A 21,775-nucleotide genomic window follows, 5' to 3' on the forward strand; every position below is an offset into this window, starting at 1 on the left:
TTGCCATTTACCACCTCACGCCGCTCAACATCCCAGCTAAGGTCCTTAGAAAGATTGATTCTATCCGTCGCGCTTATCTTTGGGCGGGCACCGACAAGGTTTCTGGTGGGAAATGCAAAGTCAATTGGGACCTTGTTTGCAAGCCTAAGAAGCACGGTGGCTTAGGGGTGCTCAACTTGGACAAGTTTGCTAAGGCTCTTAGGCTTCGATGGCTCTGGTTCGAGTGGCAAGAGCCCACAAAACCGTGGATTGGTATGGGTACGCCATGCACTGATGAAGACAGGGACTTTTTTGCAGCTGCCACTTCCGTCACAGTTGGCAATGGGCATGTGGCTAAGTTCTGGAACTCCTCCTGGCTTGATGGCATGCGCCCACGGGACCTAGCGCCTGGCATTTTCGACCTCTCCCGAAGGAAAAACTGCTCGGTCAAACAGGCTTTAACAAACAACACTTGGATCTCTCATATTGACTTCTCCGACGGTCTCACAGTAGACCATGTCCACCAGTTCGTCGCACTTTGGGAGAAGATTGACTCGGTCACTCTGGATGAGGACGTGGAGGATTCCATTATTTGGAAGTTCACCAAGGACGGATCGTACTCAGCTTCCTCGGCTTACAAGGCGCAGTTTGAGGGCCTAACTACGTCAGCCATGGTCCTATCGGTGTGGAAGGTGTGGGCTCCTTTGCGTGCTGTGCCACAGCAGCAGCGTGTGTGCACCCACGCAAAGCACCAAACAAACCAGAGAGAAATACTCTAGCAGCGAGGCGGAAGCGAACAAGCGAGCGTCACATGCCGACAGGGCCGCGCGAGCGGCAGAGCAGAGCTCAGCTCAGCTCAGTCACCCGGCGGCCGCAGCGGAGGACTGAACGCGTCGCACCCCACCGTCCCCGGCCGACTCGCCCGCTCCCGCTCCCGCTCCCGCTCCCGGTGGAACAGACGAGAGCGAATCTCCAGGCAAGCGACCCGCCCCGACAAAACAATCTCCGGATCCCATCCGACCCGATCCCAACCCCAACCGCGCCCCATGCGCGCGGCCCCGGCCCCGGCACCGGCTGCCGTTCACTCCTTTTTTTTTCTTTTTTTTTCTTTCGACGAAAACCAGCTGCTGTTACCCGGCCGTTGCATTATTATTAGCACTCCTACTACTAGTCGGTTCGTGATCACGGCATCGCCATGAGAGCGAGAGTCATGTGAATCCACACATGCAGAACGCTTTTCCGATGAGTAACAGGCGGTGCGCGATGGAGTGGTGGATACTCCTCCTCCTACGCCCACCACCACCACTAATGATGTGATGATTAACACTAGTACTACTAACCCAGGCCCGCCGCTAAACCCGTGGGCAAAAATAGGAGGCCGGCAAGGCAGTGGACTAGTGTTAGTAGAGTAGTAGCACCTTTTTGTACGCGCTGGGAACCGAACTGAACTGATCCGATCCGAAACAAAAGCAGCGAGCAACTGAACTGCTAGACAAGCAATAGTTTATTCATTCATTAAGCCGCTCATCACAAAGTATAGGGGTACTACTCGCCTAATCCGCTTCCCTTTAGCCTTGACCTACCCTTTGCTGCTGCCCTATTTAGCCCTCCTGCGCCCGCGTGTCAGCTGCAGTCTGGAGGAATCTGAGCCTGCCGCTGCCCTGCCCCTGCTGCACCTGAGGGAGACTGTAGAGAAGGCAGGGGAGGGGAGGGGAGGGGAGGGAGGAGGGAGGCAACCGCAGCAGAGGCGCATACACACAGACGGACCGCTTCGTCCTCGCCCGCCCGCCCCTGTCCGTCCTCGCTCGGTTTGGAGGGATCTGCTGCCGCGCCTGCGCCGCTTTCAGAGGTGAGTGACTAGTCGACGGACGGATGGATGAATCGCGGTGCTGTCGGTCGGGGCTTCGCTTTCGTGCGTTCTTTCGTTGCTTTTCCTCTGCGGCAGCGCCCGTCTCTGACCCCAAAATTCTCTCTTTCTTTCTCTTGTGCCTTTCGCCCAGCCTTTCTCAGCGAGCGAGCTCTGCTCTGATGGTCGTGGTGGCGGCGGCGGCGGCGGTGGAAAAGTTTCTGGTGGTAGTGGTGGTGGGGGGTGGTGGGGGGACGGCCTAATTCTGGTGGGATTATTTGCTTTGCACTGCTGTGACGGGCGGTGCAGTGAGTGGAGGAGGCGGGACAGGAGGAGGAGGAGGGGATGATTACGTTCGTGGACTCGGCGGCGGGGGAGCGGGAGAGGGGGGAGGGGCCGCGCTGCCTGGACCCGCAGCTGTGGCACGCCTGCGCCGGCGGCATGGTGCAGATGCCACCGCCCGGCTCCAGGGTCTACTACTTCCCGCAGGGCCACGCGGAGCACGCGCAGGGCCAGGCCGGCGCCGTCGACTTCCCGCCGGGGGCCCGCCTCCAGGCGCTCGTCCTCTGCCGCGTCGCCGCCGTCCGCTTCATGGCCGATCCGGACACCGATGAGGTCTTCGCCAAGATCCGCCTCGTCCCCGCCCGGCCCCAGGACGACGCCGACGACGCCATTGCCGCCGCCGCCGCCGGGCAGGAGGACAAGCCCGCCTCCTTCGCCAAGACGCTCACGCAGTCCGACGCCAACAACGGCGGCGGCTTCTCGGTGCCGCGCTACTGCGCCGAGACCATCTTCCCGCGGCTCGACTACTCCGCCGACCCGCCCGTCCAGACCGTGCTCGCCAAGGACGTGCACGGCGTCGTCTGGAAGTTCCGCCACATCTACCGCGGCACGCCCCGCCGCCACCTCCTCACCACGGGGTGGAGCTCCTTCGTCAATCAGAAGAAGCTCGTCGCCGGGGACTCCATCGTCTTCATGAGGACCGAGAACGGGGATCTCTGCGTCGGCATCCGCCGCGCCAAGAAGGGGGGCATCGGCGGCCCGGAGCTGCTGCCCCCGCCCCCGCCGGCGGCGACCGGCAATTACGGGGGATTCTCCATGTTCCTGAGGGGGGAGGAGGACGGCGGCAACAAGATGATGGGGGCGAGGGGGAAGGTGAAGGTGAGGGTGCGGCCGGAGGAGGTCGCCGAGGCGGCCAATCTTGCCGCCAGCGGGCAGCCGTTCGACGTGCTCTACTACCCGAGGGCGAGCACGCCGGAGTTCTGCGTGAGGGCGGCCGCGGTCAGGGCGGCGATGCGCACCCAGTGGTGCCCCGGCATGAGGTTCAAGATGGCCTTCGAGACGGAGGACTCGTCCAGGATCAGCTGGTTCATGGGGACTGTGTCGGCCGTGCAGGTGGCCGACCCCATTCGATGGCCCAATTCACCTTGGAGACTTCTTCAGGTACTACTTCATTGGGAGTACATCTCCACTTCTCCATCACTCATCTCATCCGTAGTTGTATTAAATTGTGTACAAATCCATCCTCTCTAGGACAGCACCACAAGATTGCAGTCCTTGTATTGACTAGTAATTGAATTGATTGCTAGTAGTAGAATCATGCATTTAACTGTCAAAATGTTGAAGAATTCTTTCTCGGTACTATGGCCTTGTGCTGCAGGTGACTTGGGATGAACCGGACCTGCTACAGAATGTGAAGAGGGTGAGTCCATGGCTGGTTGAGCTGGTCTCAAACATGCCGGCCATTCACCTCGCTCCGTTCTCGCCGCCTCGGAAGAAGCTCTGTGTTCCGTTCTACCCCGACCTCCCGGTCGACGGCCAGTTTCCGGCCCCGATGTTCCACGGAAACCCACTCGGACGCGGCGGCGTCGGTCCGATGTGCTATTTCCCGGACGGCACTCCTGCAGGCATACAGGGAGCCAGGCATGCTCAATTTGGTATATCTTTATCAGATCTCCACCTTAACAAACTGCAGTCGAGTCTGTCACCGCACGGGCTTCACCAGGTCGATCACGGCGGGCAGCCGAGGATCGCCGCTGGGCTCATCATCGGTCACCCGGCTGCGCGAGACGACATCTCGTGCATGCTGACCATTGGCAATCACCAGAGCAACAACAAGTCAGATGTCAAGAAGGCTTCACCCCAGCTGATGCTCTTTGGGAAACCCATACTCACTGAGCAGCAGATCACTTTAGGCAACTCTGGGGGTTTCTCTCCATCTGCTGCTAGGAAGAGCTCCTCTGAAATGAGTGCCGAGAAGTCGGCGAATAACTCTGATCTTCCAAGCCCACAAAGCAACCAGAATGGCACTACGAAGAACTTGTCCTGTCGAGGAGTTCCATTGTGCCAGGACAACAAGGTACTTGATCTCGGGCTGGATACCGGGCACTGCAAGATATTCATGCAATCAGAGGACGTCGGGCGCACACTTGATCTCACTGCTGTTGGCTCGTACGAAGAGTTATATCGCCGGCTTTCCGACATGTTCGGTATGGAAAAAGCCGAGCTGATGAGCCATGTTTTCTACCGTGATGCAGCCGGGGCGCTCAAACACACCGGAGATGAACCTTTCAGGTTTGTATGATTTCAGATTAAAATGTATGTTTCTGGTCAAGCATTAGTTTACTCGTTTCATCTTGTCTTTTTAAAATGCTTGGTAGTCATTTTAGAATCGGTTAGGTATTTGGTCACATCCACTCTTCAAATATATAGAAGTGCCTGTTTCCTAATTTTCTATTAGCATAGTTGGTTAGAAACTCCCAGTTTGCCTGTTTATTCCACCTAACATTACACATCTGTTGGCCTCAATATCACCAATTTAAACCCTGCATCTATTGCAAGACCTCGGAAATGGCCACATTTGTATCAGTAGTTGCGGATTTTCTTCTAATACATCCAAATCGACGTATCTTCAGGCACCGAAACTCTAGGTGTTGTTGCCTTGGAAGCATCCTGCTCCTTATGGTACTTTGACTTTACGAGTTCCCTCCGATGACCACTAATGTTTCCTTATTGTTGAAGGAAACATCATCTTCTGCCACAAAACATTTTTCTCTCTTTCTCCATTTGTTGGCCGGACTACATACTAACCTAATTCGAAAACTTTGCTGTGAATTTTGCAGTGACTTCACGAAGACGGCGCGTAGGCTGACCATACTAACGGACACGAGCGGCGACAGCAGCGTAGCGAGCTAGGAGGAATGAGGAAGGGGAAGCTCTTTCTCCACTTGTATGCTCAGCCGGGACGAGCGCAGCGGCACAGCACGGTGGCGATTCTCAGAGCGCATAGATAGCGTGGTGGCGGCAAATTCCGCAGCCTGGATGCAAGTCAAGAAGCACCACCGCTGCAGGCAGCTTCAGTTTTTCTCCAATTGTTAGAGAGCTCCCAGAATGGGACGGGGTGATTGTTTGTGTGGTGATCCATGAACAGTTTTTCCTTCTTTTTTTTCGTTGTGTTGGCTACCACCCATTATGATGATGTTAGCAGTAACTCTGGCTCAGAATCCATGGCGGTTCCTTGCTGAAAGTCCTGGGAAGAATGAATGTCTGAATCTTCTTTTGTTCTGTGAAAACATGCGTGTGGTCCGTCAGTGTCGGAACCAAGCACAAAACAGAGACATATATGCTGTTGTTCGGTGAGCTGGATCCACGGCGTGGGGGTGGCTGGGAGATGTGGACTTGCCACGGCCATGGGACGAGACGAGATGGGTGCAGGCCAGCTCTCCGGTTCCTTCCACGGCATGATGTGAACGGATGTGGAGCGAGCGCGTGGTGTCCGCGTCCGTGTCTGTGTTGTGGCGATCTGGACTGGAGGGATGGCAAAGCGGGCAAGCCAACAACGGCGCCTGTGGTCGATGGAGCGCGACGTTTGCTGCTGCTGCCATCCTCCGTCGCTTTCCGTTGCGATGGCGCTTTCCTAACCGAACATGTGTGTAGGCCAAGGCTCCACGAGTCGCTGACCGGTGGGCCCGTGCCCGGCGTTGTCATATCTTGTTCTTTGGCTGCTGTGGAAAGTCGTTTTTATCTTGAAACGAGCTTTGGGTGTGAAGTGTGAACCCCCTCTCTTTTCACCCCTCTTGTTTGTCGCCGCCTCGTCCGTCCCTCTCTCCTTTGATCGGTGTCGTGTCGATCTTCTTTGCATTTTTGTTCTCCGACACGTCTCCATCCACCTGAAACCCTTTCTCACCCTTGTCGTGTCGATTATACCATCCATCCAAGGCCGGAGGGTGCCGGTACGACCTGTCCCACCCTCGATGAGTATTTTGAAGTTACCGACATCCAGAAAGTCCCTTCCTCCCGTTGTTTCCCAACCACTCCTCGCCTCCTCGCCCCCTTTCTGTCCCCATATGATCATGAAGCTAAGGACATTTCCAAAACGGACCCTTAAACCTCCCCAGACCGCAGGTTCGCTAGGGTGTGAATTGTGAACCCCCTCTCGTTTGTCGTCACCTTGTCAGAGATCAGTGTGGTCTCTATCTTCTTTACTCTTTAGTCGTCTGACACATCTCCAACCACCTGCAACCCTTTCCCACCCTTGCCGTGTCAATTAGAACGTCTATCCAGGCCAGGGTGCTGGTATTACCTGTCCAACCCTTGATGAGCATTTTTTTGAATTTTCATTCGGGGAGGGGGGGGGTGATTTCCCCTCCACATTTTGTTACAATAGAGGTGGACACAAGATTAGATACAACAAGAGGGGGCGCACACAGAGACGAGCACACTTAAACAGGCATATGCGGTCTCACTGCTTCCCATCCACTCCCCGCCTCCTGGTCCCCTTTCTGTCTCCATATACGGCCATGCCCATGAAGCTAAAAATATGGAGTGAAAGCTTGCCTTATTTTTTATTTATTTTCCGGTTTCATTTCTGGATTATGAAATTAGATGTGTGTAGTATCCACTTTGATCTCTTCGGGTCACCACTCTATAGTTACCTCTCCCACCAAAGTTACATAGGGTGGAGGCATTTACTCTCACTACAACCTTTAATTTTTCATTCGCTCTCCTCTAGATCTAAGCCTTAGCCCACGTTCTATCGTCCTTATGCCAACCATCCCTCCTCAGCCCTTGAGCTTCAAGGTTTATTCGTCGTTTTAGCTCCAACAGTGGTGGTGTACACTTCATAATATGATTTCGGCTCCCTCAGTCAAATGTTTTCTCCTTCGGTTGTGAGACTGGGCCAGATTTCGGTCTCGCCGGCTTGGTGGAGCTGGTGTCGGCACTTGTAGGAACAAAGGTCCTCAATTCTCTGTCCGTCTCTCCGCTGACTTTGCTAACTTAAACTAGGGGCTTGTGGGTTTTCTTCACGAATTAGTGTCAGATTCAACACGATGTAGTTGCGGTGCTAACTACCAATGTGGTTGTCATTCTTCTTTCTCTTCTGGTCTAGCGACACCGGATATGAATCATGACAAGCTTAGGACAGTGCCCCGCCGTTATTTGTTCAACTGCATTCATGGTCTCACTTGTCGTAGTAGTTCGTTATAAAGTTTTTTTTCAACGCCCTCATGGAGGCGATGTGCTTCATTCTTTCATGCATTTGTACATGTGCATTTGTGGTTCTCGTGGAACAAGTGTTGTGACTGAGCAACGACGAAGTTCAAGATTAGAGAGCAACTCAAATTTTCTTTTTCATTTTTTTTAAGAAAGAGAGAGGCCTTTCCTCTTTGATTTTCAGCTACTCAACAGGTGTTGTATTTGTTTCACTTTTGTTTTTGTGGAATAGATGTCGACAATTTTTTTCGCGAGTAAAATAGCTGTCCACATTGTACCCTTTTACACGTCTTTATGTAATGCTTTTTTCGTGAGGGGTGATAATCTAGTATTCACTTCATTCCAGAATATAAGGTGTATTGATTTCTGTGCAAGTCAATCATCTGAATATTTGACCAAGATTATGGAATACTAGATGAAATATGAAACTACTTTTCATGATGGATCAAATGATATAAATTTTGTATTATGGATATTGATATATTTTCTAAAAACTAGATCAAACATGTACTCGTTGGACTTTACAAAAATAAATACACCTTATATAAAAGAACGGTGTATGGTTTTGAATAGTTGTCCACATTTGTACCCTTTTACCATGTCTTTATGTAGTATTTTATTCCGTGAGGGGTGGATAGTCTAGCTGATCCCTCGTATGTCTTGGTGTATGGTTTTGAAGAAAGTTGGAAGGTGCGATGCCGCCCGCGCCCGAACGTGGCGCCGTGGTTCGGCCGCCCGGGACCAGACGAGGAGGCCGAATAACCGATCGACAAACAACGGGGTATATGGCGTGCGCTGGCCGGGCGCGCGCCTACCGCCTATTAGTACGTACGGTACGGCCGATGCCTTGACCTCCGTCCCTTCGAAAATACTTGTCATTGAAATGGATACATCTAGATGTATTTTAGTTTTAAATACATTCATTTTCATCCATTGTAATGATAAGTAATTCTGGACGGAGGGAGTATTAGCTTGCTGCTCGGACGTATCCTGCTCCTGCCTACGGACGGACGGGTGCGTGCATGCGCCGATTACAGTTGGCGGTTCAGCCGTTTTGTCGCGTGTCTTCTTTGGCCATTGCCGGCTTCGTACGTCGGGGGTACAGCGGTACAGGAGAGTGTCCTCTCCCTGTCAAGAGAGTCGCATTTCTCTTCGAAAAGGTACTACCAAGGAGAGGGCTACAGTATTAGGGAGGTATAGCAGCGCGCCAGGGCCGCTTTTTCTGACGTCCCGGTACCGGCTGCACTGTTGGAACGCCCACATCGGATCACGTGCTCGCCGGCGCCGTGCTCCACATCGTACATGCAAAGTGCGCCATGTCCCGGCTACGTACGCACGTACTAGTACGCCGCGTACTGTACATCCGTAGTGAGTATGGGGTGGCAGGCCTCGCACTGTTCACGGGTCAAGCTCAGCCCGATCGCCAGCGGCGGAGGACGGCGAGAGGCCACGACGACCGAGGAAAGGAAGGTGTGTCGGCATGGGGAGTTGTATGCCGTCGCTGTCGCGTGGGGCTGCCGGCGGGGCTGGGTGTGCCGAGCAGATGTCGTGTCGGGCGCAAACTTTTGGCCTGTTGCTTTCGTCGCGGCTGTGCGCACAGTGATCTCGATCGGCCGGTCCGCTGGTGTTGTGGCTTCGCGGTCACGTAGCTAGCTGTTCTCCTCCGTGCAAAAGACAGGACAAAGTTAAAATGGGGTGGCGCTGTCACGCTCCAATTTATGCTGGCTAACGTGTGCTCGAGTATACAATTGACTCCTCATGCATGCTAGTTTTTCTTTTCTTTTTTAAGGTATGCCGTGCAGTTGGTCCAGATATTCTTTGCTCGAAAAGAAAATAAGTTTGATCATTTTAAGTCGACAAAGATAGAGCATGGGACTGCAACTTTCACCAGTTGGAAAAATGCCACTGTAACTTTCACGAGTTGGCATATGTAGAGGGCCAGAGGCATGGGAAAGTTGCAGCGACATATTTCCAACTTTGGTTTTGTAAGGGGATATTTCTCACTCGTGAAAAGTGTAGTGGCATGAATCCAATTAACTCTAATTAATATGGTTTTGTTATTTCTCTGGTGCCTGAAATTTTATGTTGCATCGGTCAATTTTTTCTTATTCCTTCTTCCCAACCTCACCGGAGAAGAACTACCCTACTATCTATCTTAGAGGTGGGGGTGTAGGGGATCGCTAGAGGTTTTTACTGGTGGTGCAGAGTTTAGAGGGATGACCGGGGTGGTGGCCAGCAATGGCGATGGGGGAGGTTGAGGGGAGGGCGGCGTGCCGAGGCAGTGCACGGTAGCGCCCGCCGGCTGCAGATGGGGCGGGGTAGGCCGAGGGGAGAAGGAACTGCTCGCGGGAGGAAGAAGATGAACAGTCTGCGACATGACTGAGGCCGTTGGATATTTATCCGGTGGGCAGGAAAGTAAGTGACTGGAGAAAAGATTTTTTGCAAGCACCTGTTAAATAGAGGGTCCCTAATTAATAATATAACCAGTGGCTAGTTATAAGATCTTTCCATGCCACATATAGCAAATCTAATAGCCAACATGTATAATACTCCCTCCGTTCCTAAATATTTGTTTTTTTAGAGATTTCAAATGGAGTACCACATGCGGATGTATATAGACATATTTTAGAGTGTAGATTCACTCATTTTGCTCCGTATGTAGTCACTTGTTGAAATATATATGAAGACAAATATTTAGGATAGTTAACTATATGTACTACTCACGTATGGCCCATTTCACATTTTCACAATATTTTTTGGAGCAAGTGCTAAGGCTTAAGTTAAAACCCGCTTCTCATCTCTCTTCGTTTCCCTTTTTTTCAACTCAATAAAAACATACTCCCTCCGTGTCAAAATTTTGGTCTTAGATTTTGTCTAGATACAGATGTATCTAGACATGTTTTAGTGTCAGGTATATCCGTATCTAGACAAATCTAAAACAACAATCTTAAGACAGAGGTAATAATATTTATGTTCTTATAGTCTGCTTACATCGCTTTATGTATACTTGATTGTGTTAAGGCCATCATTATCCACAACGGTATGGACCACATGTATTTATTCCCTTGCGCAAATTTTGGAATACCCTAGCAGTGGCGAACCTTGAAAGAAAATGAAGGGGGCTCAAAGTTAAGATGTGAAGAAGAAACTACTAACTCTCAGTTTTTTAGTTCAAATGAGGTTAATTTTTTTATACGAGGCTTGGTTGAATACTAGTATTTTTTTTCAATTTTTGGAGGGGGCTCAAGCCAGTTGAAGCACCCCCCTTAGATTCGCCACTGCACCTTAGCAACCTTGAGCTGAGCTCATCCCCATACGAAAAGAAACATGACTGATAGTATTAATATAGCCGTTCCGTACGTATTTAGGTGTATCAGCAAGCAAATGGATGCATCGACAAGTTTTGCCCGGCCCCGGCGAGAGAGGGGCTATGACGACAACGCGCCTTTGGCTTGCCTTAGTTTTTGTAATCGTCGCTAGGTGGTGTAATTTTTATAATTTTTGGTGTCCGTTGTACTTTCATGGTTGAAGATGAATAGATTGAAAGTTTCATGCAATAAAAAAAACGATGCATTGAAATAAGTCGACTGAACAACACAAGATTTGTAAAGGACGGCCTGCCGCCAGCAGATCGGCTTCAAAGCGACCTTCAATAAACCTCCGGTCATTGTGTGTGTGCGCGCGCTTGTCGTGTAGGGAAAAGAAGGGAGAATCAAGCTCGCATCCAAAAGGCCGTGCGCATGCATGAGCTTCCTACTTTTTGGGCATGCTCAAAATCACGTAGAGTAGGACCAAAGAGAGAAGGGCGCTTTGCACTTTGGCGAAACGCGAGTCGACACAGCTCCAATCCAACAGACGAGGCGGAGAAGGAAGGAAGGTCCTCTAGCCGGCGTGCCGCGGCGTCCGTGACGCGGCGCGGGCCACGTGAGGTCGGGTAAGGCGACACGCCGCACGTGTACGTGGCCGATCCGGATGTCACGGTCCGGCGCCGGAGCGGAGAAGGGACGTTTGGACCGGACCCCGATCGCTTGCGCGACTCCCATCAATATTTAGAGTGTACTCGTCCGTCCGGTCAAGTACGTGCAGCTCACGGTTGCCTGTCCCGTCACGACCCATCCATTCCCTAATAACCAGTAGAGAATATTTTCCCTCGAAAAAACCTGTAGAGAATATTTTCTGTTGTTGTACTCCAGTGTCCGTGTTGATCCGCTATGTGCGTGGTACGGAGTGAGGAAGCAGTAGCATTCCGCATTCGGCATCGGCATCGCCGCGCGAACCGCCGCACGGAGCAGACGGGACAGCGGAGTCTTTGCGTGCGTGCGTGCGCGTCGTAGTTGGAACAGGTGGCGTGGAACGAGCTCCATGCAAAGCAAGCGTGCAAACTTAAACAACAACGGATGGAGTACATTGTACTACTATTAGCTGCGGTACTACCCACCACCGGAGTGCTAAAAATGAGTGGACAGGTTCATGAATTCGTGGCATCATGTCCGTAGAAGAAGCTCTCACGCTGTAGCTGCTGCACTGGCTCAGTAGTCAGCACTCCTTCGTGGCATCGGAGTAGCCCGAACAACGGATCGATGGATTAAGCAAACCCGCGACGTAATGGCCGGTCAATCCCTTGATCGAAACCATGCATGGTCGATGAAAGAATCAATCAATCCACCCGATGCACCTGCTGACCCGCCGTTAGTTAAACTAACGACGCCGGCCTATCTTTCTGTGCCGGCGAGGCGACCAACTCAAAACTACGTAATCCGGTGGGTGGATCCAAGACGCACGGCGCGCGGCGCGGACGACGCCGCCCGCACGAGCGGACGAACTTTTTCTAGGAAGACTCGATCCCAGGGGACGCGCGCGAGATGAAACCGCCGCGTCTCCTGCTGCGATGCTCCCGCCCGCCTGGGATCGGCCGCCATGGCCGGCCGGGATCCCGGAACAAGACCTGCGTTAGTACACTGAATGATCTCGATCGGAACCAGGGGGCAGACTGGGCAGTCGGGTCACTAACCACGCCGCTCATAGAGTTTTTTTTTTTGGATAATGCCGCTCATAGAGTTGATAGCCCTGGTCAACGCTTTCAATCTCATCAGCCTCTTTCTATTCGGTTATGTTAAGGCAAATTTAGTTGGCGTGAGAACGGCAATTTAGTCCATGAGCACCGCAATTTCCTGTCAATTAAATGAACCAATCCGGATTTGTCATGTCTGTCAACTAAATTTGCTATCCTCAACAAACACACATTGTCATAAAAAATGTTCAATTTACCATGGTCAAAAAATATAATGTCAAATTAGTAGTGGAGTCCTTTCTTTTTGGGCAACACTAGGCTCCGGTCTACCGACGCTAGTTTCGACCCGTCGCATCAGAACTGTCAGATCCGTTGCCCACCAACCGTCTGATTCGGCACCTGTGTCATTCCCTTCCCACTGTGTTGTCTTTTTTACACAAATCAAGCAACCGCGCCACGGAAGAAAAGAGCGACATCGAGGGCTGCCGACAACCTTGTCCCCAGCCATGGGCGTGCAAGGCCTTGTCATTGGCGGTGCTTGCAGCCTCGCCATCAACATTCCAATCCATCGTCGGTTCTAGGCCCTGCCCGTGGACAAGTCGCTGCTCCGACGTCCCCGCTCGTAGCACCGGCCCGGAAGAGGTTGCAGTTCCCCGCCCCAAGGTTGCAGCACTACATGCGCCGCCCCGTCCCGCCACCCTCTTCGTCAACGTTCGAAGCACGGATGCACTTTCCGCCGTCCTCGATGTTGTTTCCCATGTCACCACTTCACCCACTGCCATCGCAGTAAAAAACTCCCCGGTTGTAGCTTTTACAAGTGCCGGTTGCAGTTACCACATCGCCACCCCGTCATCGTCGCACCACCACTTCCATCCGTAGATGCAAAAAAATTGTCGGTTCCAACTTCATCGAAAATGGTTCCAGCATCCCCCATCACTTATTTCTCTTCTTTCATCCCAGTTCCAGCGTAGCCCCACATCGGTTCCAACATCGCCAAGCATCGGTTGTAGCAAACTGACACCAGTTGCAAAAACACGACACCTAGTTGTGCGTTGTAGCTTCCCCCAGCGGTGGTTGCAGCTTTCGGCGTCGCAGTTGCCATTCTCTGCAGTGGTGGTTGCAGCTTTCGGCGTCGATGGTCACCGTATCGGCCACGGAAAGCTCTAACAGCGGTGACACCAATTGTAGCATGGTGCTACTCCGGTTGTAGCATCATGCAAGCTAGTTGTAGCAAGAGTGGTGCTGCTCGGAGCAGCACCACCATCCTGACCCTCACAGTCACCACGCTCCACTACTAGGGAAAGGCCTAGCAGTAGCGCGGGTCTTAGGTGTATCAGTAGCGCGGGTAATCGCGCAACTGATACTGCGCTACAACTAACACGTAGCAGTAGCGCGTGTTTACCCGCGCTACTGCTATACATTAGTAGCAGCAACGAGCTTCACAGGAGCATGCTACTGCTAATAGCTACAACGCTTCAAAGTAAGCCACGCTACTGGTAACTGTGCGCTGCTGGTAGCTTTATCCCCCACGCTACTCGTAGTTTTATTAGTTTTTGATTTTTTTTCTGCATATTTGTTTTGTATTTGTACAGGCTTTATGTTGGGAAACGTTGCATGGAAAACAAAAAAAATTCTACGCACACGCAATGATCTATCCATGGAGATGCATAGCAACGAGGGGGAGAGTGTGTCTATGTACCCTCGTAGACCGTAAGCGGAAGCGTTTCATAACACGATTGATGTAGTCGAACTTTCTTCGCGCTCCACCGATCGAGTACCGAATGTACGGTACCTCCGAGTTCTGCACACGTTCAACTCGGTGATGTCCCTCATCTTCTTGATCCAGCAAGACGTCGAGGTAGTAGATGAGTTCCGTCAGCACAACGACGTGGTGACGGTGATGATGAAGTGATCCTCGCAGGGCTTCGCCTAAGCATCGTGAGAATATGACCGGGGGTATAAAATGTGGAGGGGGGCGCCGCACACGGCTAGACAATTGTTTGATGTGTGCTAGGCTCCCCCTCCTCATATATATAAGTGGGAGGGAGAAGGGAGAGGCCAAGGGGCGCCCCTAGTAGGTCTAAATCCTACTTGGGCTCCTGCCCTTGGCCGCGCCCCCCTGCCATGTTTGTCGGAGGGGGAAGGAAAGAGGGAGGAGAGAGAGAAGGAAGGGGGAATCCTATTCCACTCTTTCCTTTGCCTTCCCCTCTTTCCTTCTCCTCCTAGGCCGGCCCATATGAGGGGTGCACCAGCACCTTGTGGCTGGTGCGTTTCCCCTCTTGGCCCATAAGGCCCATATCTTTTGTCGGGGGGTGCCCGGAACCCCGTCCGGTGACCCGATATGTACCCGGTACCCTCCGCAACACTTCCGGTGTCCAAATACCATCGTCCTATATATATCAATCTTTACCTCTCAAACCATTTCAAGACTCCTCATCATGTCCATGATCTCATCCGGGACTCCGAACAACATTAAGTCACCAAATCACATAACTCATATAATACTATATCGTCATCGAACGTTTATTATGCGGACCCTACGGGTTCGAGAACTATGTAGACATGACCAAGATAACTCTCCGGTCAATAACCAATAGCGGAACCTGGATGCCCATAAGTGCTCCTACATATTCTACGAAGATCTTTATCTGTGAACTGTTATGACAACATACGTAATTCCCTTTGTCCATCGGTATGTTACTTGCCCGAGATTCGATCGTCGGTATCTTCATACCTAGTTCAATCTCGTTACCGGCAAGTCACTTTACTTCTTCCGTAATACATCACCTCGTGACTAACTCCTTAGTCGTTTGCTTGCAAGCTTATTATGTGTATTACCAAGAGGGCCCAGACATACCTCTTCGATACTCGACGTGACAAATCCTAATCTTGATCTATGCCAACTCAACAAAAACCTTCGGAGATACCTGTAGAGCATCTTTATAATCACCCAGTTACATTTTTTTGATAGAAAGACTGTAAGGGAACCCCCTACAGTATAATTGGTGCAACAAATCCAAATTGAAAGTACCGTGCCTTGAACCTGGGTGGGTGGGAAGGCATCAGTCCCTTCCCACCGCCAACTCAACAAACACCTTCGGAGATACCTGTAGAGCATCTTTGTAATCACCCAGTTACGTTGTGATGTTTGATAGCACACAAGGTGCTCCTCCGATATACGGGAGTTGCATAATCTCATAGTCAAAGGAATAAGTATTTGACATGAAGAAAGTAATAGCAATAACTTGAATGATCATTATGCTAAGCTAATGGGTGGGTCTTGTCCATCACATCATTCTCCTAATGATGCGATCCCGTTATCAAATGACAACACATGTCCATGGTTAGGAAACCTTAACCATCTTTGATCAACGAGCTAGTCTACTAGAGGCTTACTAGGGACACGATATTTGTTTATGTATTCACACATGTATTTAAGTTTCCGATCAATACAATTCTAGAATGAATAATAAACCTTTATCATGAATAAGGAAATATAAAACAACAACTTTATTATTGCCTCTAGGGCATATTTCCTTCAGTCTCCCACTTGCACTAGAGTCAATAATATAGTTCACATTGCCATGTGATTTAACACCAATAGTTCACATCGCATGTGATTAACACCCATAGTTCACATCGCCATGTGACCAACACCCAAAGGGTTTACTAGAGTCAATAATCACATCGCCATGTGATTAACACCCAAAGACTACTAAGGTGTGACTATGTTTTTGTTGGAAATATGCCCTAGAGGCAATAATAAAAGGATTATTATTATATTTCCTTGTTCATGATAATTGTCTTTTATTCATGCTATAACTGTATTATCCGGAAATCGTAATACATGTGTGAATACATAGACCATAACATGTCCCTAGTGAGCCTCTAGTTGACTAGCTCGTTGGTCAACAGATAGTCATGGTTTCCTGACTATGGACATTAGATGTCACTGACAACGGGATCACATTATTAGGAGAATGATGTGATGGACAAGACCCAATCCTAAGCATAGCACAAGATCATGTAGTTCGTTTTGCTAGAGCTTTTTCAATGTCAAGTATCTCTTCCTTAGACCATGAGATCGTGTAACTCCCGGATACCGTAAGAGTGCTTTGGGTGTACCAAACATCACAACGTAACTGGGTGACTATAAAGGTGCACTACAAGTATCTCTGAAAGTGTCTGTTGGGTTGACACGGATCGAGACTGGGATTTGTCACTCCGTATGACGGAGAGGTATCACTGGGCCCACTCGGTAGTGCATCATCACAATGAGCTCAAAGTGACCAAGTGTTTGGTCACGGGATCATGCATTACGGTACGAGTAAAGTGACTTGCCGGTAACGAGACTAACGAGGTATAGGGATACCAACGATCGAGTCTCGGACAAGTAACATACCGTCTGACAAAGGGAATTGCATACGGGGTTGATTGAATCCTCGAGATCGTGGTTCATCCGATGACATCATCGAGGAGCATGTGGGAGCCAACATGGGTATCCAGATCCCGCTGTTGGTTATTGACCGGAGAGCCGTCTTGGTATGTCTGCATGTCTCCCGAACCCGTAGGGTCTACACACTTAAGGTTCGGCGACGCTAGGGTTATTAGGAAGACTTGTATGTGATTACCGAAAGTTGTTCGGAGTCCCGGATGGGATCCCGGACGTCACGAGGAGTTTCGAAATGGTCCGGAGGTAAAGATTTATATATGGGAAGTTGTCATACGGACACCGGAAGGTTTCGGGGCATATCGGTATTGTACCGGGGCCACCGGAAGGGTTCCGGGGGTCCACCGGGAGGGGCCACCCCTCCCGGGGGGGCCACATGGGCTGCGTGGGGCAGGAGCCAGCCCCTAGAGGGCTGGGCGCACCCCCCCTTGGGCCCATGCGCCTAGGGTTGGGGGGGGGGACCCTAGAGGGGGAGGGGAGGGCTGAACACCCAAGCCAAGGCGCAGCCCCTCCCCTCCCCAACACCTCTCCTCCTCCGTTGTGTGCTTGGCGAAGCCCTGTCGGAGTACTGCCTCTCCACCATCTTCACGCCGTCGTGCTCCTGCTGGAGCCTTCTTCCTCAAACTCTCCTTTCCCCTTGCTGGATCAAGAAGGAGGAGACGTGGCCCATACCGTACGTGTGTTGAACGCGGAGGTGCTGTCCGTTCAGCACTTGGTCATCGGTGATCTGAATCACGGCGAGTACGACTCCGTCATCACCGTTCCCTCGAACGCTTCCGTACGCGATCTACAAGTGGTATGTATATGCAAACTCACTCCCTTGACTCGTTGCTTAGATGAACTCATAGATGGATCTTGGTGAAACCGTAGGAAAAATTTTAATTTTCTGCAACGTTCCCCAACAGTGGCATCATGAGCTAGGTCTATGCGTAGTTCTCTATTGCACGAGTAGAACACAATTTTATTGTGGGCGTAGATCTTATCAACTTGCTTGCCGCTACTAGTCTTATCTTGCTTCAGCGGTATTGTGGGATGAAGCGGCCCGGACCAACCTTACACGTACGCTTACGTGAGACCAGTTCCACCGACTGACATGCACTAGTTGCATAAGGTGGCTGGCGGGTGTCTGTCTCTCCCACTTTAGTTGGAGCGGATTCGATGAAAAGGGTCCTTATGAATGGTAAATAGAAGTTGACAAGATCACGTTGTGGTTATTCGTAGGTAAGAAAACGTTCTTGCTAGAACCCAATTGCAGCCATGTAAAAGATGCAACAACAATTAGAGGACGTCTAACTTGTTTTTGCAGCAATTGTCATGTGATGTGATATGGCCAGAAGTTGTGATGAATGATGAATGATATATTGTGATGTATGCGATCATGTTCTTGTAATAGGAATCACGACTTGCATGTCGATGAGTATGACAACCGACAGGAGCCATAGGAGTTGTCTTTATTTTTTGTATGACCTGCGTGTCATTGAAGAACGCCATGTAAATTACTTTACTTTGTTGCTAAACGCGTTAGCCATAGAAGTAGAAGTAGTCGTTGGCGTGACAACTTCATGAAGACACAATGATGGAGATCATGATGATGGAGATCATGGTGTCATGCTGGTGACGAAGATGATCATGGAGCCCCGAAGATGGAGATCGAAGGAGCTATATGATATTGGCCATATCATGTCACAACTATATAATTGCATGTGATGTTTATTATGTTTTATGCATCTTGTTTACTTAGAACGACGGTAGTAAATAAGATGATCCCTTATAATAATCTCAAGAAAGTGTTCCCCCTAACTGTGCACCGTTGCTAAAGTTCGTCGTTTCGAAGCACCACGTGATGATCGGGTGTGATAGATCCTTATGTTTACATACAACGGGTGTAAGACAGATTTACACATGCAGAACACTTAGGGTTAACTTGACGAGCCTGGCATGTACAGACATGGCCTCGGAACACAAGAGATCGAAAGGTCGAACATGAGTCGTATAGAAGATACGATCAACATGGAGATGTTCACCGATGATGACTAGTCCGTCTCACGTGATGATCGGACATAGCCTAGTCGACTCGGATCGTGTAACACTTAGATGACTAGAGGGATGTCTGATCTGAGTGGGAGTTCATTGAATAATTTGATTAGATGAACTTAATTATCATGAACTTAGTCTAAAACTTTTGCAAAATATATCTTGTAGATCAAATGGCCAACGCTCATGTCAACATGAACTTCAACGCGTTCCTAGAGAAAACCAAGCTGAAAGATGATGGCAGCAACTATACGGACTGGGTCCGGAACCTAAGGATCATCCTCATAGCTGCCAGGAAACAATATGTCCTAGAAGGACCGCTAGGTGATGTACCCGTCCCAGAGAACCAAGACATTATGAATGCTTGGCAGACTCGCGCTGATGACTACTCCCTCGTTCAGTGCGGCATGCTTTACAGCTTAGAACCGGGGCTCCAAAAGCGTTTTGAGCAACACGGAGCATATGAGATGTTCGAGGAGCTGAAACTAGTTTTCCAAGCTCATGCCCGGGTCGAGAGATATGAAGTCTCTGAGAAGTTCTATAGTTGTAAGATGGAGGACAATAATTCTGTCAGTGAGCATATACTCAAAATGTCTGGGTTGCACAACCGCCTGTCCCAGCTGGACATTAACCTCCCGGATGAGGCGGTCATTGACAGAATCCTTCAGTCGCTCCCACCAAGCTACAAGAGCTTTGTGATGAACTACAATATGCAGGGGATGGTAAAGACCATTCCTGAAGTATTTTCAATGCTGAAGTCAGCAGAGGTTGAAATCAAGAAAGAACATCAAGTGTTGATGGTCAATAAGACCACTAAGTTCAAGAAGGGCAAGGGTAAGAAGAACTTCAAGAATGACGGCAAAGATGTTGCCGCGCCCGGTAAGCCAGTTACCGGGAAGAAGTCAAAGAATGGACCCAAGCCTGAAACTGAGTGCTTTTATTGCAAGGGGAAGGGTCACTGGAAGCGGAACTGCCCCAAATACTTAGCGGATAAGAAGGCCGGCAACACTAAAGGTATATTTGATATACATGTAAATGATGTGTACCTTACCAGTACTCGTAGTAACTCTTGGGTATTTGATACCGGTGCCGTTGCTCACATTTGTAACTCACAGCAGGAGCTGCGGAATAAGCGGAGACTGGCGAAGGACGAGGTGACGATGCGCGTCGGGAATGGTTCCAAGGTCGATGTGATCGCCGTCGGCACGCTACCTCTACATTTACCTACGGGATTAGTTTTAAACCTCAATAATTGTTATTTAGTGCCAAGTTTGAGCATAAATATTGTATTTGGATCTCGTTTAATACGAGATGGCTACTCATTTAAATCCGAGAATAATGGTTGTTCTATTTATATGAGAGATATGTTTTATGGTCATGCCCCAATGGTCAATGGTTTATTCTTAATGAATCTCGAACGTAATGTTACACATATTCATAGCGTGAATACCAAAAGATGTAAAGTTGATAACGATAATCCCACATACTTGTGGCACTGCCGCCTTGGTCACATTGGTGTCAAGCGCATGAAGAAGCTCCATGCTGATGGAATTTTAGAGTCTCTCGATTATGAATCATTTGACACATGCGAACGATGCCTCATGGGCAAAATGACCAAGACCCCATTCTCCGGAATAATGGAGCGAGCAACCAACTTGTTGGAAATCATACATACCGATGTGTGTGGTCCAATGAGCGTTGAGGCTCGCGGAGGATATCGTTATGTTCTCACTCTCACTGATGACTTGAGTAGGTATGGGTATGTCTACTTGATGAAACACAAGTCTGAGACCTTTGAAAAGTTCAAGGAATTTCAGAATGAAGTAGAGAATCAACGTGACCGAAAGATAAAATTCTTATGATCGGATCATGGAGGAGAATATTTAAGTCACGAATTTGGTACACACTTAAGAAAATGTGGAATCGTTTCACAACTCACGCCGCCTGGAACACCTCAGCGTAACGGTGTGTCCGAACGTCGTAATCGCACTCTATTGGATATGGTGCGATCTATGATGTCTCTTACCGATTTACCGCTATCATTTTGGGGATACGCTCTAGAGACAACTACATTCACTTTAAATAGGGCACTGTCTAAATCCGTTGAGACGACACCGTATGAATTATGGTTTGGGAAGAAACCTAAGCTGTCGTTTCTTAAAGTTTGGGGATGTGATGCTTTTGTCAAGAAACTTCAACCTGAAAAGCTCGAACCCAAGTAGGAAAAATGCGTCTTCATAGGATACCCTAAAGAAACCATTGGGTATACCTTCTACTTAAGATCCGAGGGCAAGATCTTTGTTGCCAAGAACGGATCCTTTCTGGAAAAAGAGTTTCTCTCGAAAGAAGTAAGTGGGAGGAAAGTAGAACTCGATGAAGTACTACCTCTTGAACGGGATAGTAGTGCAGCTCAGGAAATTGTTCCTGTGATGCCTACACCAACTGAAGAGGAAAACAATGATGATGATCAAGGTACTTCGGATCAAGTTGCTACTGAACTTCGTAGGTCCACAAGGACACGTTCCGCACCAGAGTGGTACGGCAACCCTGTCCTGGAAATCATGTTGTTAGACAACGGTGAACCTTCGAACTATGAAGAAGCAATGTCGGGCCTAGATTCCAACAAATGGCTAGAAGCCATGAAATCCGAGATAGAATCCATGTATGAAAACAAAGTATGGACTTTGACTGACTTGCCCGATGATCGGCGAGCGATAGAAAACAAATGGATCTTTAAGAAGAAGACGGACGCGGATGGTAATGCCACCATCTATAAAGCTCGACTTGTCGCTAAGGGTTATCGGCAAGTTCAAGGGATTGACTACGACGAGACTTTCTCTCCCGTAGCGAAGCTTAAGTCCGTCCGAATCGCTATGATTATGAGATATGGCAGATGGACGTCAAAACGACATTCCTTAACGGGCATCTTAAGGAAGAACTGTATATGATGCAGCCGGAGGGT

The 21,775-nt window shown here is 49.7% G+C and overlaps 1 protein-coding gene across 2 annotated transcripts; it reads left to right on the top strand.

The window, feature by feature from the left end:
• Positions 1–1,530: 1,530 nt before the first annotated feature.
• LOC123156694 (auxin response factor 18) lies at positions 1,531–5,397 on the top strand. Of its 2 annotated transcripts, XM_044574855.1 has the most exons (4): positions 1,531–1,828; positions 1,980–3,268; positions 3,486–4,399; positions 4,948–5,397. In XM_044574855.1, exons 2-4 carry the CDS (start codon positions 2,171–2,173, stop codon positions 5,018–5,020), a joined length of 2,085 nt encoding a protein of 694 aa, XP_044430790.1. In that variant the 5' UTR covers positions 1,531–1,828; positions 1,980–2,170; the 3' UTR covers positions 5,021–5,397. The 2 variants fall into 2 exon arrangements, with proteins under 2 accessions (XP_044430790.1, XP_044430791.1); XM_044574856.1 differs by having other exon boundaries at positions 1,531–3,268.
• The last annotated feature ends 16,378 nt before the right edge of the window (positions 5,398–21,775 follow it).

This window comes from Triticum aestivum, chromosome 7B (assembly GCF_018294505.1).
Source record: "Triticum aestivum cultivar Chinese Spring chromosome 7B, IWGSC CS RefSeq v2.1, whole genome shotgun sequence".
Lineage (NCBI taxonomy): Eukaryota > Viridiplantae > Streptophyta > Magnoliopsida > Poales > Poaceae > Triticum > Triticum aestivum.

What these genes read in the sequence shown, in the direction of transcription:
- LOC123156694 (XM_044574856.1), top strand. Translation starts at nt 2,171, where the DNA reads ATGATTACGTTCGTGGACTCGGCGGCGGGGGAGCGGGAGAGGGGGGAG. An exon ending in CACCTTGGAGACTTCTTCAG is followed by an intron (nt 3,269 to 3,485) that starts GTACTACTTCAT and finishes CTTGTGCTGCAG; the next exon opens with GTGACTTGGGATGAACCGGA. An exon ending in ACCGGAGATGAACCTTTCAG is followed by an intron (nt 4,400 to 4,947) that starts GTTTGTATGATT and finishes TGAATTTTGCAG; the next exon opens with TGACTTCACGAAGACGGCGC.